At 42.2% G+C, this 27,160-nt stretch overlaps 1 protein-coding gene across 3 annotated transcripts in view; it reads right to left on the reverse strand.

The window, feature by feature from the left end:
* The window catches only part of LOC114236017 (protein POLR1D-like), a 43,560-nt gene that overhangs the window by 3,686 nt on the left and 12,714 nt on the right, over positions 1 to 27,160 (reverse strand). For all 3 annotated transcript variants that reach the window (XM_057532763.1, XM_057532765.1, XM_028162910.2), the window contains exon 2: positions 13,813 to 13,887. In XM_057532763.1, coding sequence (XP_057388746.1) covers positions 13,813 to 13,887 — 75 coding nt within the window. The remainder of the gene's footprint in view (positions 1 to 13,812; positions 13,888 to 27,160) is intronic.

A 27,160-nucleotide genomic window follows, 5' to 3' on the forward strand; every position in this document is an offset into this window, starting at 1 on the left:
AGGAGCAAAGAAGAAAGGCAACCACAGAGAGCAAAGAAAACCCACGGTTCTGCATGTGAGGCTGGGGGAGGCTGAGCTTCCAGAAAAGCACGCCAGCGTGACGCTCCTCAGGGGCCCCAAGGCATAGCCATGTGTACCTCCCAGAGGTACAGGATCGGGACGGCAGTTAGGAGGGACGGCCAGGCTCTGACCTCAGTGACTTTACAGGATTATCACTGCATCCAGGCACTGACTGGCTGACGACACCTGGACCACCGCAGTCGCAAGCTCAGCAGAGATTCAGAAGAGCACGACACACGCGTGTGTTACAGAGCAGCACGACTCCGCCAGCCTGCGGGAAGGGACTGCCCTTCAGTGCGGAACACAAGGAGCCCAGGAGCCCCTCTTTGCCAGCTGTGGCCAGGGCTTACTGCAGGAGCTAATCATGTTCGTGAGCAACGGAGCGCCCACCTCTCGTGGATGGGGCAGACTAGGAACGGCTGGTGCAGAACAGCCAGCTACAGAGGAATTCTGGGGCCTTTTCAGTGCAGTGGGTCGTCAGTGCTGGTAAAACTGGTCAGTTCTTGTCTGGATTCAACAAAGAAGGAAGATGATTATTGCCAGATAGGACAATAACCCGAGATACTAAGAGCTGTGGCAACTGCTGGCGCATTCAGCTGCATTTTGCCGTCTTCCACGTGAGGTCATCTCCAGCACCGCGCGCCTGCCTGAGGTGGACAAAGCTCCTCCTGGGCTAGAGACCGGCAGCGGTCATGCGGTGAGTGGGGACCACGTCGGAGGAGGCATCCCTAGCTCCCCGCAGCTCGTGTAACCCGCCGACTCAACACAGGGACCAAAAGAGCTAGCGTAGAACGAGGTGGTGTTCTGGAACAATGTCCACAAGAAAACCAGCCTTTACATCGCTTTTTCACATCAAAGATGTGATTTTTCATGCTGGTTGTGCCTAGGTTGTGTCCACCTTCAAGGTGAAAAGTCAAGCATGGCTTGGAGAGAACTTGGTTTACTTGGGTGGGGGGAGGAGTGGGGGGGGGTATGAAAGCGACTCCCCCAGATACGCCAGGACACATTTTAGAAATGGTGACAAGTGCTCACCCACACTCCACTGATAAATGAGGCAGGACAACGAGATTGGGGGGCCGGGGTGGGGGAGCAGTTGAGGGCAGATGTGAAGGGACACGTGGCAAACGATTCCATATAAAGAAAGTATAAAATCTGCACTGAATATATTGAAGCATAAGGAGAATAACATCAATGCTGAATGTGAGGAAGTCCCTGGCAGAGAGCGGCTCTGGCCTGTAATGTGGCCATTAATGTTGCGGAATCTCACCGCCAGTTGTCCTACGGCTACAAAGTCATACAACACAGTATACACACGGGCTCTGGAATCATACTGTCTCTTAGGCCAGACCTTGGGCATGTTAAATAATCTCCCTGTTGTCTCTCATCTATTAAATGGGGACAACAGTGACTATTTTAGGGGACCGGACGCAGATCAAAGGAGTGAGGATGTGCTCAGAACAACGCCTGATACGCAACAAGCACTTAGTAAAGGCTAGCTCGGTGTGCAGCCTCGTCCCCCGACTCGATTCGCTTTGTGACCATGGGAAACTTACTTAATGCCTCTGTGCCTCACTTTTCTATTTGTAAATGGAAGCGATAGAAGTATCCACCTATTGCAAGGGTCTAATGAGATAATGCATAAAGCACTTAGCACAGGGCCTGGCATATGGTAAATTTTCAATAAATGTTACCTATGGGGCTAGGATTTCTTATGCATAATTCCAAAATTTGAAAACCAAGTTCTTTTTCTGATACAACAACTCATTTGGCAGCCAGACCTGGCCTAACCTGACGCCGGGCACTTCTTTCTACTCTGTATCCCGTTTGAGGGAAGCATTCATATGCTTTGCTGAGGAAATGATCATGTGTTGAACAAGTACCATTGGAGTATTTGTTGTGCACGCTGTCTGGGCTATAGTACCTATCTAAAATGTGAAAATATCTAAATTTAGAAACTTACCTGGATCCGAGGGCTTTACACAAGGGATTGTGGACCCATATTATTACTATTCACTCTCCCTTCATGAAAAAGAATATATATAGCACTCAAGTTAATATATCAGGGATTTGTCCGTGATGGAAACTCAAGACAGCTAAGTCTCAAATCACCTGGGATAATAAGTTAATCAAGAACAGAGAAGAATGTCTGACGTTTCTCCATGAAAAAAAAAATGATTGAAAAATGAAAAGAACCTGAGCCATCAAGGAAAGACGAAAAAGATGTTTTACAGAAATGTTCATAAAAATGGTTACAGTTTTAAAGTTTTGGTACTTCAGATGGTTAAACTTCTGTATCTGCAAGTTTCACTTTCCAGGATATCTCAATTCTCCATTGGTATCAGAGTCAGTGGGCTACTGGGTAGTACCTCTGAGCTTATAATTTGCATTTCCTAATGGTCCTCGGGTATAAATAACACTGGAGGCTGGAGTAAGTGGGTGATCTCGAAGGTCCTTCCACTTTTTTTTTTTTTTTTCCTTCCAGTTTTGAGTTTCTCCGTGCATGTTCTGTACGTTGGCCCTTCAGAACGTGACCCTCCTCTCCTTCTCTCCTTCATCACATTAGGAAATTATTTCATTGCTCTCTGTCTCCTTGTTTCTCAGCTCTCTTTTAGTGCCCTGTTTTTCTGTATTTGAGATGACACAGTAAGCTAGCGTTAGATCGTCAGCCGTCCTAAAGCCTTCTTTATATCAGCATCGAGGCAAAAGCCTGAGCCCTGCGGCACGGGCACAGGCCTAGCTGCTGGGCGGGTCTGTACCGGCTTTGTCCCTGGCTGCGCCCAAGGATGTGGGGTGGGGACCACAGGAGGCCACAGGATGGGCAGCTGCTTTCCTGTGGAACTCTGACCCCAACTCTGTTGACTTTCTCACGCTGGCTAGTTACTTTTGTTTTGGGTTCATTTTTGATTTTAGAAAGTTATACTAGCTCATGTGGGAAGAGCCAGATTTAAGGTGCTAACAACATAAATGGATATAAAACTCTAAATAGGATGAGACTGGTTAAAACTGCTCTAGAAAGTACCCATGACAGCACCGTCAGACTCAAGAGCCGGCATCCTATCCATGTTAAACCTGACAAATGAAGCGAGTCCCTTCACTGTCAAAGCTGTGAGCCCAGAGGCTGAGATGAAGGGCTCCGCCTGCCACAGGAGAGATTAAGATGGGCCGAGGCCAGGGCTGTAATTTTCAGACTTCTTTCCCTTTTTCTCGAGTAGGCACACTGTGTAACGTCATTTGCAAAAATGAGGCTCTTTCTCCCCACAGGGATCATAGTCAACTTATGAAAACCAGTAAATTATAAAACAAATCTAGAGACAGAAGGGGAAAGATAAATGCAGTTTCTTCTTCTTTCTGATTTTCATACTTCTGTCTCTCTGCTGCTGAAGGACAGAGGCAGTAACAGCTAACATTCTGCAGATACAGACCTGCCACGTTTGTGTCTAAAGTAGTTTCATGAATGTGACCCCTCCAATAGTGACACATGACCACTAGCCAATAGGAACGACGACAGCGGTGTTGCTGACACTGACGGCGAGCAGTTCCCTGTGCCCTTACGTTACCAATGCCTCACTTCATCTCTCCGCCATCTCCCCTCTTACAGATGCACAAGAGGCAAAGCACCTTATCCAGGCTCCCAAGTCGGAAGGACGTGGAGCTGGGATTGGGACCAGAGTCCGCCTTCCCAGCACCATCCCAGCTGGGACAGAAGGAGCAGACGAGAGAAAGGCACCTGCGGAGTAAGCAGATGGCCCAGAGCAGGCAGGGAAGGAAACCGCAGGTGAAAAGCTGTCAGCGTGCTGGCCGCCGGGGCTGCTCTGTTTGGGACAGACTCCTAGAAGCAGATCTAAGTCGGCTAAGAGCTCTGGCCGTGCAGGAGCCCAGGTGAGTCTGACACAGACAAGGACAAAGGCACAGAACTCCCTGCACACACGTGACTTGGAGATTTGTGAAGTACATCAGGCTGTGGGAAACTAGGGTTCCTCTTCTTCTTTTTAGGGAAATAGAGCCTCGGGATCATGGAAGCCGGGTTCAGTGCATTGCGCCCCAATTCATTCCTTTATTCTACGGCCAGAGCCCTTTCCACGCCAGCAAACAGCATTTTATCTTCCATTCTGCACGTTGCTTTGCATGATCACGGATGTACTTCTAAAGTAACAGCCACAGAAAGCAGCACAACTACCCTTCCAGCGCCCCAAGGAACCAGGTAATACTCTTGACCTGATGCTGTGGTTGGTTACAGCTTACCTCGTTCAACACGCCGCAGTCACCGTAACCACCCGCAGCGCCACGGGTTATACTTTGGCAATCAAGTGCCTTAGTCATCTGAGAAGGTCTTTTATAGTGTTTTAATCCCCACAGCGACACTGTTAATCCTTAATTACACTGCATACAACAGGCCTGAGGCCGGTTTTCAATATGCTCCGTCTCCACCACTGCACCCAAAAATAATGAAAAATCGTTGACATACGTGTACATATATATCTGCAGTATTTATTTTTAAAAATCTGAGAATCTTCCATACGTAAGGCACTATGCTAGGTCCTGCAGCAAAAATAAATACCAGGCTACCTGTCTGCGTTGACGCTGTTTAGGAGACGGCCAGGAGGAACAGGAGGTGTGGCCAGGCGAGGGTCAGAGGCGGGGGTGTGAGGAGCGGGGCCCTGGGACGCACAGGGCACGATCCCCGGCCCCCTCCTCCCTCAGTAGGACAGGTCGTTTCCGCAGCCGCGTAAGCCAACGGGAGCGCATTCAGGGCTCCCTGATCCACTTTCATAACCAGACAGGAGGGGGATGGGAACGTGGGAAGCGGGGGCAGGACGCACGGCGCTCTGCGTGCTGACAGTAGCCACAGGACGGAGGCTCTAGACAAGAGGGATCCGTGCTGGTCCCATCAGCAGTTAACCAGGACTGGGGAAACCTCTTTGGGCTCCACGTTCTTTAACTGGAAAGTCAAGGCTCTGGGTCTCCACGGCCCTGAAATACTGCCAGGAGCCTCACCCACGAGTCAGTCTGAGACTCGAGCCCTCCCTGCCCTCCCCGCTGGTCCCAGCATGTGGTCTGGCGCTCAGCGGCGGGCTTCTCCGCGTCCACCTGTGCGTGAGCAGCTTCGAGGCCGGGACAGTCAGGCTTCTGACCCGCTGCCTGCGCCTGGCCTCTTAATGTACCGACCGGTACTGAGCGAATCTTCAAATGAGTAGAAACACCACGTGCCTCAGTGGAGACTGGGGCAATGATTTGCTTCCCAGTAATCGAAAGCTGATTACGTAAAATGGAAGAAAACGTAGGTGGTGCTCCCCCTTATCACCAGGTTGACCCCCAGCTGAACAGAAAAGCACCCAAAACGTCATTCCCCTTAAAACAACTGGGTAAAGAAAACTGAAAAATCATTTTCTCTCAAATTCAATCTTTGGAAGTTTTTGTACCAAAACATAAGCCTCTCCAACGTATAAGGCTGAAATCGTACAGGCAGTAGACTCAAGCATTATCCTGGGCAAAGATCAGCTGACGTGAATGTGACCAGAATAAAAACAGCTTTGTAGACAATGAAGCTGAGCAAATTTCTGAAATTTGTGCTTATAAATTCCTCTATGTTGACTGAAAGGAAGTCACGTGGGGCAATATTTCAGCTTCTCGGAGGCTTCTGTCAAGAACAGCTTCTCAAGAGATTCTTTTGCTGAAATACATCCAAGGAAGTATATAGCACCAAATGGTTTCTTTCTTTACACTACAAAAAACGGCATCCCAGTTGCATTTTCTTTAGTTCAGCAATCTCTTTCTGGCAACGGCTCAACTACCTCACTTAAGATCTCTCTCATGCAATATCCAAGAGGAGAAAATAATGTCACTCACTCTAGTTCTGTTTCAAATTCTAAAGCCAATGTGAAGATCTTCTAGATGCTTAGAAACGCAGACCATTGCCCACTAGTAACTGACCGACTGTCTGCTCCTTTTGGATATCTGTCCACTTGACAGGGATGGGTCTTGGGACTCCTGTGGCTGGCCACCTGGCCACCTGTCTGCTCCTGGGAGGAGTGTGGGAATGCTCTCAATTCTGCAGAGCAGGTTGGTATCATTCTTTTTAATAAATAGGGATTAGCATAGTGTTTTTCACATTTGTGTGCACTTTAGAATCACCTGGGTATCTTTTTAAAACCCCAAAGCTCAGGCCATACCCCTAACTAATAATCTTTGATGGTGGGAAACAGATACTTGTATTTTTGGAAGCTCCTCAGATGATTTCAAATGTGCGGGTAAATTTGGGAACCACTGGATTAGTGGTTAAAAGTTTTATTTACACACATACACACACGCACTTATTTAAACAGATGTAGAACCAGGTGTTCCCCTGGAATGAGCAGGATGGGAAAGGTGTTCTTTGTCCCAGCACCGTGGGCAGAAGCAAGTCATGGTTTTCCTTGGACCAGACCTCCCTTCACAGCCCGTCCCTGTTAGGTGTGCTGGACCAAAAGCTGCCTCAAGAAGAAGTTCTGTGAGACTGTTTGAGCTGCAAGGTGACCTAGCTGGGTATTCAGATGTAAGTGCGCTGGCACTTCAAAGAAAACAACTCACAGTATTCACTGCTGACGACAAAGCTGAAGCTTTCAAATGAAAGAAAATTAGACTTTTGGAAAACAGTGAACTTGACAGTTTCCCAACACTTAAATGACTTTTCTGATGAGATGAGTGGTGATATTAACAAATGTGTTTTAAAAATATTATATAATGAAATGTGTCAACATTTGGAGGAGCTTCATAACTCAGCGAACCAATATTTTCCAGATGACCAGTTCATGATGTTACGAAACCATGCATGAGTGGAAGATCCAGTAAAAGTGCAAGGTAGACCAAGGGATTTTATTGTAACAGCATATGAAAAGTCCACATTATTAAAAAGAATGTGAAGAAACTACCACTTGTTGAGGTTAATTGCAAGTAGTGATGCAGTATAAAAGAATGCCACAATTTTCTGAAAATGCTATTGAAGTACTTCTTCCTTTTCCAAATACGTATCTGTGTGAAATCAGAGTCTCTTCATATACTTCAACCAAAATAACATATCACAACAGATTGACTGCAGAGGCAGATAGGAAAATCCAGGTGTCTTTGATAAGCCAGACATTAAAGAGGTTCGCAAAAATATTAAACAGTGCCACTCTACTGAATAGGTAAATTTTTGCAAACATAGCTATTTTTATAAAAAATATATTATCTACACATGTGACATGTTTATTATTTTTTAAAATAAATCAATAAATACTTTAAAATTGCTCAGTTTTAATTTCTAATACAGTAAATACCAATAGATATAACCCATGTAAAAAGTTCTGTGGGGTCCTCAATAATTTTCAAGAGTGTAAAGGATCCTAAAGACCCCAAAATTTGAGAACCACTGTTATGAGAGTTGAAAAAAAATAGCAGTGTCAACAGGAATGCTTGTCTTGTCACCTCATGGGAGAGTGTGAGTTTCCCATCCTGTTCTCCCAGGATCCACCTCTTATAAATCTGGAGCATCTTACTTTGTCTGCCATTTTTTACTCTCTTTTCAACATCCTTCTCCCGCCCTTCTTGGGAAGAGGCTGCTAGTTGCCCCCCCAATATCCATTCTTCCTTTCTTCTGTAGTAAAAGAACCTCAGATTTTATCTGGCACATGACTGACTGGGAAAAAAAGACTGAGTTCCTGGCCTTGTAGCTGGTGTAGACATGAGACTAAATTCTGGCCAATGGGGTCCATGTAGAAATGGCACAGACGACTCCTGGGAAGTGTGCTTGAAGGGGCCGGGGGCATGCCTCTTCCTCTTCTTCCTTTCTGCTAACTAAAATGTGGAAAAGAATCACACCCTTTGGTTGGGAGATTTGGAAAACTGTAAGGAGCCCGGGTCCTCCATAACTCTGGAACAGCCAATCTAACTGATATGATACCCAGAGAGGAGGTCAGTCAGTACCCGACAAATCTCAAGCTGTCCTGTGCATATGGCAACTCTGCTCAGGAAAAGCAGAGGTGATGTTGACAGACTAGTTCTTTGACCCTCAGAAAGTTCTACCAAGCCAGTAAGTGGCACTAAGGTTGTCAGGATAAATGACTTCCATCAGGAGAGCTGCCTAGTAACAAGTGATCCCCTTCAACACTCCTCATCTGGCAAGAACCCTGACTGATATTTTCTCATCTACTTGTCAAGTCATCTGAATTTATGATTTAGCTTTAGGCTGATTCTTTCACAGAAGGTATTAAAATGGACCAATGACTACTGTCAGCCCGATCAAGGTCCTGCCTTACACCAAAAACCAAAGCAGCCTGCCCCTATCAAAGTTTGCACGAATCTAATTCATATTAGTAGAGGCACCTTATCTCTCCTCTCTTAAGGACAGAGGGCTGGAAAGAAGATAAGAGAAGTAAGAAATAACATGTATTGGTGAAGATGTGAAGAAAATGGGACACTTGTGCACTGTTGGTGGGAATGTAAATTGGTGCAGCCACTACGGAAAGCAGTATGGAGCTTCCTCAAAAAATTAAAAAATAGAACTACCGTATGATCCAGCAATTCTACTTCTGGGTATTTATCTGAAGAAAAAGAAAACACTAACTCGAAAAGATATCTGCACCCACGTGTTCATTGCAGCTTTATTTACAACAGCCAAGATATGGAAACAAGCTAAGTGTCCACTGATGGGTGAATGGATAAATTGTGGTATACACATACAATGGAATACTATTCAGGCATAAAAAAAGAATGAAATCTTGCCATGTGTGGCAACATGGATGGACCTTGAGGACGTTACGCTAAGTGAAGTAAGTCCAACAGAGAAAGACAGATACCGTATGATCTCACTTACATGTGGAATCTTAAAAAAAAAAAAAAAATCAAGCTCATAGATAACAGAGAGCAGATTGGTGGCCACCAGAGGCAGGGGTAGGGGAGTCAAGGGGTCAAAAGGTAAAATGAAAAAAGCCAACCACATAGGTGGTTATATACACCAAGTCAGGAGATCTGACGAATCAACAATTAACTGGAGCAGTCAACCATTTAAATTTATGTTCCTCCTTAGTTCCAACTAGAAAAAAAAAAAGGATATGCTCATTCTTGTAAATACAACTTCTAATTTTTAAGGAATTATAATTCTGTCACTGACAAATGAGATTTGTAACTGCAATTTAAAAATAGCAATGTCATATCTAAAAATCTTGCGGGATATTTAAAAATATGGCATTTAAGTTTATACATGAAAAAAACTGTATTTGAGGGAAAATTCATAGAAATGGTAGAAAACGTTGACCATTCAATGAGTATCCTTTGTCTGAAATTGGCATTGAAACTGATACTCACTCCACCTGGCCTGGTACATCTAGAACATTTATTTATTTTAGTCCAGACCAGTTAGATGGCACTTTATATGGCAATAAAAAATCCAAACAAACGAAAAAAGAAGCTAAGAGCAGATTTAACTAACATTTAGTAACTGACCGCTCCATGCCGGGAACTATGCTGAGTGTTTCCACATACATTATCTCACCAAATTTTTACCGTATCCTTCTAGGAGGTCGCTATTTCATTGAAATCTAAAATGATTACAAATGTTACACAAAGATTGACTCACATTGGATCATTTCATCTTATTATACCACTGCATCCATAAATACATCAGAATGAACTTCTAAAAGATAATAGCTTTTAAAAAATAAAATAACAGCAATACTATTATCACACCTAACAAAAAATCAACATCAATTCCTTAATATCATCAAATACCCTTGTTTCAATTAGTTTGGATAAGGATCCAAACAAGGTATACATGTAGATGTGTCCCAAATCTATTAAGTCATAGGATACTCCTCCTCCTTTTCTCCTTGCAATTCATTTGTTAAAGAAACTGGTTTGTCTGTCCTGTAGAATTCCCCACATTTTCGTAATTTTATCTCTATAATGTCATTTAGTATGTTCCTCTGACCTCTATTTCCTGCAAACTAGTAGTTCTAACTAGAGACTTGATCAGATTCACGTTCAAGTTCTTTACAAGGATGTCTCATAAGTGGTGGTACCCTCTTCCTATTGCATCTTCTCGTGATATAAAGATTGATGGATGAGTCCAGGTGTCGTCAGCCTGACCCACTCATCAGAAGGTTCCCCATCAGCTTCTCATCTGATAGACTTAGCAACCGTTGATGATCTTTGCCTAGATCCAGTGTATCATTAGGGATTGTAGAATAACGACATTCTTTTTATTTTTAAATCAGGTTTACTGAGGTATAGTTTATACAAACTAAAATTTATCCTTTTAAGTAAATAGTGTGATGAGTTTTGACAAATGTATGTAGTCATGTGATCATCACAAGAGTCAAGATATAGAGCATTCCCAGCACCCAGAAAAGTTCTGCAGTAAATTCAGTCCTTCAGCCCCTACCTCCTGGCAACCGATGAGGGGTTTTCTGTCCCTATGGTTTTGGCTTTTCTAGAATGTCATATAAATGGAATCTTATAATGTGTAATGTTTTGAGTCTGGCTTCTTTCAGGAGCATAATGCTTCTGAGATTCATCCATGCAGTGTGTATCAGTAGTTCTGTTCCTTTTCGTTATTGATGAGGATGGGACATGTGGATGTTACAACTGTGTATCCACTCATCAGCTGATGGTCATATGTGTTGTTTCCAGTTTTGAGCTATCATGAATAAAACTGCTATGGACGTTACTGGACAGATTTTTGTGTGGGCTTACATTGTCAGCTCTCTGATAGGTAGTTAGAAGAAGAATTCTGTATGGTGAGTGCATATGTATAAGAAACTGCCAGTTGTTTTTCAAAGTGGCTGTATGATTTTACATTTCCACCAACAATATGTGAGCATTCTCATTGTTCCAAATCTTCCTCTTTATTTGGTGCTGTCAGTCTTTTTTTATTTTGGCCAATCTAGATCATGTGTAGTGAATAAGTAACTGTGGTTTTAATTTGCATTTTCCTGATAACTAATGATTTGAGCATCTTTTCAAATGCTTATCGGCCAATTTGATATCATTTTTGGTGAAGTGTTTATTCAAATCTTTTGTCCATTTTTAAATTAGATAGTCTATCTTGTAATTGAGTTGTTATTCAAGTGATGATAATCTTATTCTATAGTCCTACATTTAACAGTTGCAATTCTATAAGGAAGTTTTCTTTCATCAATTATTTTGTAACTTTGAAGTATCACTTGTACAAGGAACAGGATAAATGCTTGGCTCTTCCTCACTATTTACCAGTTTTATAATAATTTGGCCCCTTAGCCTCATCCAAAAGTTTCTTGATGTGATTTTTATTATGACCTTATGGATTTTAACATATTTTAGGTTATCTCAATCATTATTGCTTTATTCTTTGATGATTAAATTATCCCATCTTTGACTAGTGGGAGGCCTTTCAAGTTGGTTCCTGTGTCTTTCTGACATGACTACAGTAGTCTTTGACAGTTTTACTTTCTGATCTGATAAGATTTTCTGGCTCTTCTTATACATTTCCTATCTATGTAGTAAACAGTTTGGTCTTGCCCACAGAGAGGTCTGGCCTTTGCCCTGGCTTCTGGGAGGTAATATCAATTCTGGGAGGCAATGTCATACCTGATAGAAACGCCTTTGTTTAGGGTGGAGCTGGCCACAACTGATAGTCTTACAGGGAGGGCTGGCCATGCCAGAGACAAACCACGTGATTGAGGGTGGGAATTTGGGGTACTGTGGTATTGGTCAAACTGGAGACTGAGATCAACCATGTGAGCAATCAATCAATCAATCATACCTAAGTAATGGAACCCCAATAAAAACTTTGGACACCAAGGCTCAGGTGCGCTTCCTTGGTTGTCAGTATGCCAAGTGCATTGTCACATGTTGGTGCTGGGAGGGTAATGTGTGGGTCCTGACTCCATGGAGTGGACAACAGCAGCTTTGTGTCTGGAACCTTTCCAGACTATGCCCTTTGCAGCCCTTATATTGGCTGATTTTAATCTGTATCCTTTCCCTGTAATAAACTGTAACCATAAGTATAATAGCTTTCTGTGAATTGTGTGTGGTCTAGCAAATTACTGAAGCTGAGGATAGTTTTGGGAGCTCCCGGAACTTGCAGTTGGCATAAGAAGTGAGGGCAGTGCTGGAGGCTGTGACAGCTAGCTTGCAGTTGGGCTAACTCCAGGCTAACAGCCTCAGATCGGCAGCCAGTTGTTTCTCTAAGGATCTGTCTTCTTTCAGTGAGAAATGGAATTACATATACCACAGTAGAATTTATACACCACCCCTGGGTGCCAGGGATACTCACTGCTACTGAGTGGCTGGTCATTGTTTCCAGGACTTTTCTGTGAACAGAGCTAGAAAAGCTTCTCTCTCTCTCTTTTAAAGAGAAAATCTAGCACAACTTCATACTGATATTTCCAATTAAAATTTAGGAGTACAGATTTTTATATCTTTGATTTTATATTTGTATCTTTTACACTGAAAATCTTGGTATCTATAACAAATATTTACTTATTTGCTTTATCCTACTATACAATATTTTCAGAATAACAATATCAACATTATTACCAACAACGTGATAACTGGAAACAATTTAAGATTTCTTTCTAGTTCTTTTTTGTCTTTGGAAATACAGTCAAATTTCGGATCACCTGAAACAGTTCCTCCATGTGTGGCTAAGCCATCTACTAAATGGCTTATTGAGGTCCATTTATTTTATGTTGCTTGATTTTTAGGAATTGCCTTTTCCCTCTTATTTCTTTAACTTTGACTGAACCTTGTTTTATATTTGACATAAACCCTGTGCTTGGTTCTAAGAGTCAAATCCACAGAGATCTAGCTTCTACTCCTGTCCCATTTTTACATTTTACACGTTTTAACAGCCCACAGTACTCCATTATAGTGAATTTTAAATTGTGGATAAAAGACCTAAGCCAGCATATTTATTGGATGCGAATGCTATTGCTAAAGTAATGCTTAGAAGGGTAGGCTTGATTCTTAAGGTTAAATTCTTCCTTTGTCTATATCATTAAGTTTTAATAAGCTCTGTTTTGTATAGAAACTGCAAAGGTAAACTTTAGTTCTACACAGCTGAACTGTCACAAAATCAAAATACTTAAAATTATAAATTTTAATTTACTGAGGACTATAATTAAGATAGAAGTTCTTTTTTTTTTTTTAAAGATTTATTTTTTTTTTATTGATTAATTGATTGATTGATTGATTGCTATGTTGGGTCTTCGTTTCTGTGCTAGGGCTTTCTCTAGTTGTGGCAAGCGGGGGCCACTCTTCATCACGGTGCGCGGGCCTCTCACTGTCACGGCCTCTCTTGTTGCGGAGCACAGGCTCCAGACGCGCAGGCTCAGTAATTGTGGCTCACGGGCCCAGCCGCTCTGCGGCATGTGGGATCTTCCCAGACCAGGGCTCGAACCCGTGTCCCCTGCACTAGCAGGCAGATTCTCAACCACTGCGCCACCAGGGAAGCCCAAGATAGAAGTTCTTAAACATAATATTACTCTCACTCAGGTGGCCTTAGGCACAGCAGCGTCATCATATCTCTTGGGGACTTGTGGACCAAAGGGTGACAACACCATGACAAGTGTTCTCTGTCCACACCCCTCTGCCCACTTTCGTGGCTGCAGCCCTCAGCAGTGTCCCTGTTCTACCACTTGCCTCTGAGTGAGTTCCTCTACGTCCACGGTTCTACATTCCCTGTATATGCTAAGGAAAACTTTTCTCTTTAATATATACACGAGTTTAAATTTTAAGGAAGATGACTCAAGAACTTACCAGCCCATAGGTCCCATTGTTTCTGCTCTTGTTTTCCCACGTTTTGCCTCTTTAAGCAGTTCTTCTATTGCTTTCCTGGTGGGAAAAAGGAAGAAATTTGAGAGAATTTTAGTCACCCCACTAAATTCTGAAAATCAGTTTGTTCCACATATGCGATCCTGGGAAAGAAAGAGCTTTTGAAGCATTAAACTTCAAAATTGGGGGAGAAATTTTAAAAATGTTTTTAAATGGTTGATAGTTCTGAATACATAAAAATTAAAAAGAAACCTTTTCCATATAGGGGAAGAACAATGAAGAGAAAATTAAAGGCAAAATGATGAATTATATCCATATTAAAAATGTTCAAACGCACTATTATTCTAAGAAATACTAATTAACCCAACAACGATGAATCTGTTTCTGCCCATCAGTCAGTGAGGGAGTGGAGAAATGGATAGTCTTTTCTCTCTACCAACAGGGACTAAAGCTGATATAACATTTCTGGAGAACAACTGGAAACATGATAAAGAGCCTTAAAAATAAAACATACATGTTGACCTAAAAATTCCACCTTATTCTAAGAAAAATTCAGCTAAGTATGCAAAACTATATGTACAAGGATACTCATTCAAAAACTTAACAGCTAAAGAAAAAGAATAGAAAGCTTAAATGGTTACTAAAAAGGGACTGTTTAAATAAATCATGGCATATCCACATAGCGGAAGATTAGGCAGTCATTAAAAAATGAAGACAAATGCTTGGCACAGAAAGACATTCATAACATGTTAAGTGTATAAATCTGGGAACAAAAGAGTGTGTATAGGATAATTTTATTTTAAATTTATTTACATGTACCTATTGCACAGGGAAACATTTGGAGGGATGTTACCAAAATGATAAGTTTGGGGGAGATTTTTAGTTTTTTGTTTGCTTCTCTGCATTTTCTATTTTTTCTAGAGTGAATCTGTATTATTTGTGTAATTTTTAGAAAGAGGTTTTTTAAAAGCCTAGAAGACATATTTATCAACCATACTCTGAGACTACTACGTATAAGATACTGTGCAAGGTGTCATGGGTAGTAAGATAGGACCATGGTCATCCCTGACTTTAATATTACCTATGATATAACTATTATTATAAAGTTAAGAAAAAGAGAGGTATAATGTTGCAAACAGCGATAGTCCAAAGACAGAACTATAATTCTAATCACAAAATTTGAAACTGGATAATTATATATTGATTCTATATAAAAACATTTAATTACACTCTTATAGTACTACTCTAGGTACAATTCACATAGTCCTCAATGATATTACCATTCTTTTAGTTTATAAGAATGTTTTATTTTGTATTGATTTTTATTTTATCAAAGCATGCATATAGCTTAAAGAGAAAAATATTATTTAAAGACTTATAATGAAATACAGCAGTCTTCTGCATCAGCCTTCCCTACCCACCAAAAAAACCAATTTCAACTCCTTTTTATCTGTTTCTCCTGGTATTCACCTCCATATTTCTAATAGTATTCTTTCAAACTATTTCACCACCCTCTTAATCCTCAACAGATATACTGGCTATTTTTCTATAATTTACACAAGTTTTAATAAACTCCTGTTAATAGTGAGATCTTTAAAAAAATGCCATTTCAGCTAACTCAGCAGCTGGACACTTTCTAATCCATCCTGGGAGGGCCCACTGATGGGCTGATGAAAAACTGAAACACTGACCAGCTTGTCTGCTTCTTACCCCCGGACTCAATCAGATCAGGTGTCATAGCCCAGCCTCCTGGTGTCGGGAATACTAAGTGCATGTGACACCACATAGCCTTCTTCCATCTCTTTAAAATAATAATACATCCTACGGATGTGATCTGAGGGCTTTGTCTCATAGAGTATTTCAGGGAAAATTTATCCTGTCTGGCTCCAAAACAGAGATCCTTCTTCACCCTTATAGATGTAAGCAAAAAAAATCAAAGGGTAAAAATATGCCAAATACACCCCCGCCTTCCCATCAATTAGAGGGGTAGCTTTCAAAAAACAAAAAAACCAACCAGGAGATCAATCATCCTTGGATCCACCCATATGTCCTCTCTCCTGACAACAGATACAGTTAAAAATCATCAGTGAGGGCTTCCCTGGTGGCGCAGTGGTTGAGAATCTGCCTGCTAATGCAGGGGACACGGGTTCGAGCCCTGGTCTGGGAAGATCCCACATGCCGCGGAGCAGCTGGGCCCGTGAGCCACAATTGCTGAGCCTGCGCGTCTGGAGCCTGTGCCCCGCGACGGGAGGGGCCGCGATAGAGAAAGGCCCGCGCACCGCGATGAAGAGCGGTCCCCGCACCGCGATGAAGAGTGGCCCCCGCTTGCCGCAACTGGAGAAAGCCCTCGCACGAACCGAAGACCCAACACAGCCAAAAATAAATAAATAAATAAATAAATAAATAAGAAAATCCTTTAAAAAAAAAAAAAAAAAAATCATCAGTGAAAGAACTTGCTTGGGCAGTTCCCCAATTATGAACAAACTGTGTATCAGTTACAGATGAACTAGAATGCATTTTCCCATAAAAAGTGTTAAAACGTTTGCCCAGCTTTCTGGACATGCCTACGAAAGCCAGTTTGTGTCACGATACAGTTGGAATGCTGTACGTCTGCAGGAAACAATACTCGGTCAAGAACCATGCCGAGATCCTGAAGGCCTAGTCTAGGCACCTTCCAGAGTGTGAAGTTGGACGGGGATTCTTCTGTAGTTGTGATTTCACTGAACACTGTCTCCAGTGCTGTTCTTAACTTTCTCCGCCGTGATTAAGGATACCTTCTGACTTACAACGACAGCCCAAGAGAAAAGAAGGTGTAAGTACGAGAAAGACTGCCTGGGGTGAACCAGTTTGCCAGTGATGAAAGGCGGTGACAGGTCGGGAGCAGACAGGGCAGAACCCAGGTCCAGCAGACTGCCTGCGACTGAGGCGTTTGTTACTGTTTGGACGACTCATGTTGGCACGAGCTTTACCGTTTACAAAGCACTGTCCCATCTGAACATGACAACGTAGTCTTCACGACCAGTGTTCAGATGAGGAAGGAGGTACTGGGGACACTGAGAGCGGGGGGGAGGAACAAAACAAAAGGACCCGTGGGTTTAAGGCTACCTGCCCTCCATCTTCCTATTATACTTCCCGTCTCCTCCACAAACATCTGCAGGGCAAGTCCTGCAGGAGCCGTTTTCTCGTTATCGTTAAAAGGCAAAAAATAAAGTAAATGCAAAAGGGAAAAAAAAAAAAAGCGCTGACAGAGCTGCCACTGCTTCCACGCTCATTCAAGGAGACCGGGAGAGGCAGAGGAACGGAGGGCTGCTCAGACTTCGTCCTAAGAATGTGGCGCATTCGCTGCGTCCCACCCGCACTCTGCACGAGCTCCTTCTGCAGGGCTTTCCTTCCAAATGGCAAAACAGCTTCTAGCAATCATGTGCTTTGTCCTTGAAATAACAACGGTCACCTTCAAAATCAACAGGAAAAAAAAATTAGAAAGTCAGGTAGTTTTCCTCACTCCTGGAGCCTCTGTTGTTTTTTCTGGAACTCTCGCTAATGAATTCTCGGCAAGGAAATAACAAAGTCAGTTTCTACCACACATTACCACAGAGGCTAGGTACTTAAATTATCAAAGATTATGAAACATCCGCATCATGAAACAAGATAGTTTTTAATGAGGTTGTGAAACAGAAGTGTAAACTGCAATTAAAATACAGGAAAAGCAAACAGTAGGAGAATATATAAGAACTAAGTACAACAAGGACTTGAACAATTAAAATTCAGACACAAATTTAAGTACCATAATTTTTATGCTTAGATCCTTTAAGCATCTTAAAGGTTTCTTTGTAAAACAAATCCATTGTATTAGAATAGACAGTCCGGTGCAAACAAGAAGTCCCAGAAAGCCAGGTCATTACGCAGACAGTTTCCTGGGCACAGGCACAAGCTACAGTCGATTTTCAATGATCCATGTGTGTATTATCCACAGCCAATTTTCCATCCTAGCTCAGCTTCTTCAGGCCTGCCTGTCCACCCCATTAGCCAGCTGGTACATGCTTGTAGAACGTAAACTGATCATAATAGCAGCTTAAATAAAACCTGAGTGGGAACACAAATCTGGTGCAAAATCGCCTTAAAATCCAAAGTCAAACAAATTAGTTTTGAGTTATCTGGGTCTGTGGTCCTTTATACTCACATAAATGAACTGAGAGTTAACTATATCAGTATAGCGACAGGGTAGCAAGATATTTAAGGCAACTAAGATGAAACAACAGAAATTAAATAATGAAGAACACAAGAAAATGAGATTTTTAAAGAAATAATATCAGAGAAGCTAAATATCAAGTAATTGCTCAAAAAAGACCTCAACATATACTTTCTTGAGAAATGGTGAAGGAAAGTGCTTTGGACTCAATGTTTGCGTCCCTCCCTCCCCAAACTTAGATGTTGAAATCCTAGCTCCTGATGCAATGGTATTAGGAGGTGGGGCCTTTGGGAGGTGATTGGTGCCCTTATAAAAGAGACCCCAGAGAGCTCTTTCCTCCCTTCTGCCACGTGGGGACACAGGGAGAAGATGGGCCCTCACCAGACACCGAATCTGCTGGCAACTGGTTCTCAGACTTCCCGCCTCCAGAACTGTTAGAAATAAATGTTTGCTGTTTAAACCACTTAGTCTATGGTCTTTTTATTACAGCAGCCAGACAGCACATTCGCGGGCCTTAGCTTTGCTAGTCCAGAAGCCCAGTTTGGCCAGGACAGCGGCTGGACGGCAGCACCGTATCTGCCGTCATGTGCGTGGCGAGCTCTGCCTGGGCTGCACCCTGCCCAGGGCTCGCCCTGCGGCCACGTCCTCACCACTGGACGCTCAGGTCAGAGGCCGCCTTCTCCACCAGCCCTGCCCCATCTCCCCGCCGGTGCCTCATCAATAGATATTGTAAAACCACCCTTTTCCTTCAGGCCCGTGTACCATACTTCTAAATATTTAAGTTACACTTAAAAACCATTAAATAAAATATACTCATTCCTCCTACCGTGACAAATATACCTTCATTACAATAAAAATTTAAATGTGTAAACTCTGTATGGTGATAGATGGTAACTAGACTTGTCGTGGCCATCACTCTGTAATGTATAAAAATATAGAATCACTATGTTGTACACCTGAAGCTAATATAAAATTGTAAGTCAGTTGTACTTCAAAAAAATGTGTAAAGCTATGATTTTTAAAAATTTAAGTTAGCAAAATATGAGATAATAGAATTAACTCCCTGCACACATTGATTATTCTCTTAATGGGTTGGTAATATTTATAGCTACTTTATTTATTTATTTATTTATTTATTTTTGGCTGTGTTGGGTCTTCGGTTCGTGCGAGGGCTTTCTCTAGTTGCGGCAAGTGGGGGCCACTCTTCATCGCGGTGCGGGGACCGCTCTTCATCGCGGTGCGCGGGCCTTTCACTATCGCGGCCCCTCCCGTTGCGGGGCACAGGCTCCAGACGCGCAGGCTCAGTAGTTGTGGCTCACGGGCCCAGGTGCTCCGTGGCATGTGGGATCTTCCCAGACCAGGGCTCGAACCCGTGTCCCCTGCATTAGCAGGCAGATTCTCAACCACTGCGCCACCAGGGAAGCCCGGGTTGGTAATATTTAGATGAATACATAAAGACACAAAATTTATATATATCTTTATTCCATAAAATTTATTTTCTTGCCTTTATTTCATCAAAATCACTAATCATATTGTTATGATCAAGATTTTCATATAAAGTAAGTTCTATGGACTGTAATAATCTAAAGTATTAAAAAACAAAATGTAACTGTATTCAACATGGACCAAATTTTAATATATTGTCAAAATGTAAATTAGCATAAATGTAAAAAATTGAAAACCTAAATTTTGAATGTTTTAAGGTTTCCCTGTAGATTAATGAATCAGTAACAAACTTCCTGTATGTTCTCTAAGACCTACACATATACAAATGTATGAGTAATCTGATTGAACATTAAATGTTAGTCTCCAAGTATAACTATTCCTCATACAGAACTAAGTCATGAGAACCTCCAGAACACTGAACTGAAATCCTAAGACAAGCAAAGGGAAGCTTAGCTCTACTGGGAAACAGTATTTCCTTATGGCAAAACCTCCTGCACTCACGCTGAAAAGAAGGTTTTGACAAGTTAATGTGTCTTTTTTCTTCCGAACACTGCGCGGCTCACATCCTTCCTGGACTCTGAAGCAGTGTGCGCTCTGACGTCAACAGGGCACAGCCCCCCATCGCCACGGACCCCACAGTTTCCTTTCATTCAGGGACGCAGGTCAAAACAAGAGAAGGGTGTTTCCTGGGCTAGGAACTGCACTGACGGAAGATCTGCGCGTGTTTGTGACACGTGGGGCTGCCCAGGTTCAAGGAAACTCTCCTTTGAATATCGACACAATAAGCACTTAATATGCACCACTGGGGGTATGATGAAAAATGATGATGGCAGCAGTACCTATGTGCCACGTATCTTACACTTAATCCTCACAACTCCTCGAGGTAACTACTATGTCATTGATGAGGAGAAAATAAGAGCGAAGAAACTGGGGCTGGGATGTGAACCCGGGCAGTTGACTTTTAACTGACCCTGACACTACAGTTCTGGTGAAGGCGAGACCCCAGCCTCGACACAGCCGAGCCCCGTGAGAGGAAGGCAGCGGGAGGGCTGGCAGCACATTTTACTGTGATTATTTGCAGTCACGAAAAGACCGCTGTGGTGAAGGCAGAACTCCCGTCGCTTCACCTGGACTTGGACAGTCTCAAATGTCCACAGCTACCCATCCTGCGTGACCTCTGAGGGTGGGTTGTTATTACAGCGAGATGACTTCTTCAGGTAGTACGTGGGCTGACTTCTATTAGTTTAGCTCTTAGAGGGAAACCTTATCTCTCAGGTCATAAAACACCTCACCTGAGGAATGACCTCATAATGAAGTCACCTCATTGTCAAAGTAGTAGGTATTTCTACAAATATTTATTCTTAAATCCCAATTAAGAAGCCACACACAGAAAATACGGTGATTCATTTTCAGTTCATATTATAAGACCTAGTTAAATGTGCCACGGTAAATTGTGTATTGTGAAGACAAGCAACTCTTACTGAAAAAACTTTGTGCAGATGGGGTGGGGATGGCAGAGAACTACCTTAGAAGATAGTAAACTCTAAATAGAAAAGCCTGTGAATTATACCATTGCCAGGAACAACGTGTCTGTCTGATAGGTCAGTTAAGTTTAAAAGTATCTAAAGTATATAGATGCCTTACTAAAAGATGAGTTGGGAGAAGTAAACTCAGTCAAAGAATATAAGGTCAAAATAATTATTGAGGTCTCTTACTCCGTGAAAGCATTTTGTTATCTCTTTATAAAATTCAAACTCTCACCAAATAGCTGTTCGAAATGCAAAAAGGAAAAAAAATCACAACGATTGAACAAAAGGAAACATTGCGATAGAAAGCCTCTAAGGTGCGCCTCCGCAGCCTTCTTCAATGAGGGCTGACGCCTGGTGCACTGCCCTTTGGTAAACACACCACACACCAGAAAAGCCACCTCGCCCATAGCGTGGTCTGTAAATCACTCTCTTAATCCTAAAAGAGCTTTACTTTATACCAGAGATCTGCGGGTTTCTGCAGACTGTCCTAAAGGACCCTTCAGAGCTCTTGGATCGCAGCCCCAGGGACACCCTATTCAGCAGAAGGCCTGGTCAGCCCACTGAAGGCGTTTCCGTCAGCTGTGTCAAGGCTGCAGCAGTCTGCTGAAAACAAGCCACCCACCCCATGTACATCTCAGTGTCTGATTCATCAAATGATTATAAACTATACTTGGAGCTAAGAGCCAAGGAATGGGGAAAATATAGAATATTCCAGAATGTGTAGGATTTCCTAATCAATTCATGCTCTTTAAAAAGTGTTTTCCTTTCAACTGCATTAAGCAATGTTGAACCCAGGAAGAAAACATACTGGTGCTTCTAATTCTCAGAAGTCCCGCAATACGCAACGGGATGGGAGGAAGAGAAAGCCTGTGTTCCTTAGCGACCAGCGCAGGTTCAATGGCTGCCTGGGGGCCTCCCAGCACAGGGCAAGAGACGACGAAACAGAGGGCACAGCCCCCTGCAGCCCCCACTGTGTGCACCTCCAGACCCAGCCTCATCTTGAGTGCCAGGAGAGTCCTGTCTTCCACACTCTAGGTATCAAGGGGTACTTTGAGAGGGATAGTAGTTTCCCCTACAAAACTGGCTGGGAGAGTTTCTGAAAAAAAATAGTACATATACACACAGACAACATTTTCTACCTCAGTCATTAAATACAAGAATCTACTATACAAAATAATTTATTGAAAACAACCAGTAAATTCTTGACTCTTTGTAAACTCTTTAGCGTCAAGTTTCAAGTTGTCTTTCAGGGGCTAATGCATATGACAATGAATTTAAGAAGGACAAGGCAATTTTCAATCCCATTTTCCAATTAAAAAAAAATCTTAGTTAATATACATACAAGTGCTTTGGGGAAAAAATTCTACATTTCTATAATGTAGTTAATGGAATTGAGCAGTTCGACACACACACAGATACTTGGGGAGTAGTGTCTCTTTGAGGAAAATGTTTATAAAAGTTCAAAGTTCTACTGAACTTAGATGGCTCACGGTACAAGTCAGCCAAAACTGCACAACTGTGCAAGCGAGGTTTTACATTTACTTATAAAGACCCGAGATGCTTCCCTCGTAGCTGGCAGAAGTCATAGACTCTGTTGCAATGCAAACATCCTTACAGATGCTGAATTCAACAGCACAGGAGGGACCGCGAGAAAGGCTGCAGAGATGGCCAAAGGGTAGGAACCAGCACATGGGGACTAATCGCTACAGGAGGAAAGCCCAAAGCGTGGAAAATTCCATTACTGATTAATCCAGTCTTTAGGTTTATATCATACCATGCAAACAATACATCAACTGCCAAAAGAAAGAATCCAGAGAGAATAATAACAATTGGTGGTTTTGGCATCAGAAACCAGCTGCAAGACAGTCAAGAACTAGTGAACTCTGAAGTCCCACTTCATTATTCAGACTTGTAAATTACTTACAAGTGGTGGTGTTAGCCAAGAAGGGAAATATGAAAGCATGTTCTGGAGCAGATGTTTCACTGTACATTTTACAAAAGATCAAAACACTTAACACAGTCCTCTCCTGTCCCTTTTTACTGCTATGCTCTAAGTAGCTGCACGTATTAGAATCAGCTTGTCTACTACTGAAATACCGTCCATCCTTAGGGATGGAACAGCACCTGCACTTTAACTGGATGGAGCAGTGCTAATGAAGAGTTTAGAACTGTGTTAAAAACGGAACAGGTACCCAACTGAGACTGCAGGGAAAATTCTGAGACAGATCGTGCTGATTATACAAACAGCATCATCTGGCCTGCTCCCAGGGTGTGATAATATGCTTACAAAAAAAGGGCGCTGCGTTTTCAATACAAATGTTCAGGACCACACTTTCACAGCTCTTCTGAAATATCAACCCCCTAAATTCACAATTCTCCCTTAGCATTTGCTTGATAGAAATCGGGCCATATGCTAAACTTCTGTATTAATTCCTACACATTCAGTGTTCCCAGAAAGGCCTCAAATCCAAGTATTTACAAGGCTCTTTTTACTATAATAGTTAAGGAAAGAAACCAAAATGAATTAAAATGTTCAGGTAAAGATCCATTAAATATAATACTATATTATGAAAATGTAAGGGAAGTTTCCTGTTAGAGGTCATCGAATTAACATTATCATATAAAGCCAAGGAAATTATGGTTTAGAGAGGTTAATAACTTGCCTAAAACTAGTTACCTGACTTTTTTTTTCTGGGCAGGGGGAACATTTAATTCACAATTATATTTCTTCTTCCCCCCTCAGAACCTGGATGGCATGTTTCAGTCATCCTGGGGAGAAATTAGGAGGGGATAGACCATAATTATGATACTTCAGCCCAAGGTCATTACCTTTGGAGTATAACACTGCAAGGACCAGCACTACCGTATGTCTACAGCTGTGTCAGGAATCACACTAGAAGACCCCGCCCAGTGATGGTTTACGGGAAACTGGGTCCTGGCTGCATTCAGGGGTAGTGTGACTGAAACTCACTCAGCCTGGAAAATGTTACTTGAAGTAATTTGCTGTGATTGCTTAATCATGTAAAAATGAAAACCTATATAAAAGTACCTAAATTATTAACTTCAAAGCAGGATAGATCCAAAGCTTTTACTATGGAAACTGTGTTTTATGTTGGAGAACAGTGTGGGACAGTGGGAGCCAGCTCCACTAGCCACCTGGGTGCTCTGGGCAAGTTCAGTACCTTCTCTGAGTATGTTTCCTCTCCGTAAAATGAGACTGAGCCCCGGCTCACGGATGGACGGCGAGGACTGAAAAAGATGAGCAGTGTAGAGGGCTTTCTTTGCATCGATGTTTCTTGGGAGGGACAAGGGTTCATTTAGGTATCTGAATTTGCCAAAACAAAACTTTTTTTAATCTCAGTATCTCCTCCTTTCATTTATACTGTAAAGAAAAGCTTGTAGAATGTTCATTTTTATCTGTTGCATAATTCTGTTTTGATGAAAAGCTGAGGGATTATTTATCAGTGCAAATAATATAAAGGAAATTCTATCTTCCTATGGTTAAGTCAGAGGAAATTTCCTGTATATCATGTACCTGATATCAAAATAATCAGCCTGCTTGACAGAGCTTACCGAATCCTCTGATGAAACTGAGTGAGATTTTAAGGAGCTAACAGGGAGTGGGCAGAGACCCAGTCAGAACAGAATTGCCTCACACTGCCATGACCTATGAAATACATGATCAGAAACAAATTATATGAAAGCATCCTATCTCATATGCACAAAAAGAAAGCCAGTGGTCCTGGCTCTTTGGCTTTTCAAACAGTTGTGTTCATTCGGGAACTAGGTCTGCTCCGTGCAAAGTCGGCAGCTGGGCAACTTCCTGGTGGATGTGACCAGTACAGGGACAAGCTCTGGAAAGTTCAAGCTTCAGAGCAGAATCTCTCACCTGAAAAGTTCAGACTGAGTAGAATTACCTGATACTTGTTCTACTTCTATACATTCTCTACCACATCTCTTGATGCTCTCAGAAGAGGGATCCAGCAGTTGCCACTTCCTAGGTTTGAACCAAGGACATGTTCAAGTCACCTTAGGAAAATGAGGAAGCGGCCACAGTGCAGTGGAGAGAGGAGGATCCCACTTCTGCCCTTACGGACTCTGTGATTTTTCTTGTCATCTTGGTTATACCGTCTATAAAATGAAGATATTTCTACTACCCTTTCAGAGTTTGTATGGGGATCAAACAGTCATATATATAATTACTTTGTAGCTATAAAGCACTGAACAAATGTATTATCTTAAAAATTTTAAATGGGTCTATAGTATCGGTTGTTATATTGTTAACACACAAAAATACCATATAATAGTATGTGTCGTGTGCACAGTGATCAAGAGCAGAACATACGATCTCGCTGACCCTCAGAAGGACCTTTTCAGTCATCGTCTCCTTTGTATGTGTTAGACCACTAAGGCTTAGGGAGGCTGCCTCGTCCAGGGGCAAGCCGTCAGGGGACACCTGATCTGACCTGGACATCTCTTGAGTCCTCTCAGCTCACACACACCCTTACTTTATCCCGTCCGGGAAGATGTCTTCTACATTTTGAGGATGATCAAGTGCTGCTTTGGCATAACATCGATTAAAAAGTTAATGTATTTAAAGATGATGCCAATGAAGTTTAATAATATGGAAAGTGATATTTTCATGAAGCGACTATTAGTAAGCCTATATCTAGGTTCTTGACCAGATAGTCTGTAACTCAGTGACTCTTCTCATGGTTAAGTTTTATAGAAAACAGTCCCATTTCCAACATGTTTCAGCCTGAATTTAGAACTAAACAAGGATTACTGGTCAATAGTTTCGTCTCTCAAACTGAACTCTCTGGCGCACACGCTCTGGCAAAGCTTTCCTGTCTTCCTGCAGTGGGTAACACAGGCAACATCATGGACATAGAAAGCTGAACCTCAGGGGTCAGGCTGTCTTGCGTTCATGTCCACTCACTAGCCGTACAGCCTCAGGGCGGTTACTTAACTTCTCCAGGCCTCAGTTTCTTTCTCTATCAATGGGAAAAACATCATCTGCCTTGAAGGAGGTGTAAACTGGTTTGTCCACCTGGCTGGTCTTCTTACTTCCCAGTCTCAGTTGCGCGTCTGCGTCTGGCTAGCAATAAGCCCAGCAACAAGCCCAGCTGGATTCTTCATGTCCGGGCTTGTTCTGAAGCACAATGCTCTCAGCTGGCGACCAGCTTATTACAACACGAAAACAGACAGGGAACCTTTGGCGTGCTTGCTGCAAGTCTGGGCAGCAGGCAGTGACGCACCTGCAGGCTGATACTCCCAAAGACTGACATTTGCAGCAGAATAGTTTCTTTCTTTTCTCGTCCAGTTTTATTGGGATATAACTGACGCACAGCACTATGTAAGTGTAAGATGTGCAGCATAATGATTTGATTCACATACATCATGAAGTGATGAGCACAGTAAATTCAGGGAACATCCATCCTCTCATATAGATGCAACATTAAAGAAATAGAGAAAAAAATTTTCCCTTGTGATGAGAACTCTTTAGGATTTACCCTCTTACCAACTTTCATATATAACGTACCGCAGCGTTAACTGTATTGATCGTGTTGTACGTCACATCCCTAGTTCTTATTTATCTTATAACTAGAAGTTTGTACCTTGACTACCTTCATCCAGTTCCCCCTCCCCTCACCTCCTGCCTCTGGAAACCACAAATTGGATCACTTTTTCTCTGAGTTTGTTTGTTTGTTTTTGAAGTATAATTGACCTACAACACTATGTTATTTCCTGGCATAAACACAGTGATTTGATATTTTTATACATTTCAAAATGATCACCATGATGTTTAGTTGTCGCCTGTCACCATACAAAGATATTACATAATTATTGATTATATTCCCCACACTGTACATTTCATACCTGACTCATTTATTTTGTAACTAAAAGTTTGTACCTCTTAATCTCCCTCACCTATTTCTCTCCTTTCCCCAGCTCCTTCCTCTCTGGCAGCTATCTGTTTTTTCTCTCTATCTATGACTCTGTTTCTGTTTAGTTATGTTTGTTCATTTGTTCTATTTTTTAGATTCCACATAAGTGATTTCACACAGTATATGTCTTTCTCTGTCTGACTTATTTCATATTACCTTCTGGGTCCATCCACGTTGTTGCAAATGGCAAGATTTCATTCTTTTTTATGGCTGAGTAATGT

Source organism: Balaenoptera acutorostrata, chromosome 18 (genome assembly GCF_949987535.1).
Source record: "Balaenoptera acutorostrata chromosome 18, mBalAcu1.1, whole genome shotgun sequence".
Classification (NCBI taxonomy): domain Eukaryota; kingdom Metazoa; phylum Chordata; class Mammalia; order Artiodactyla; family Balaenopteridae; genus Balaenoptera; species Balaenoptera acutorostrata.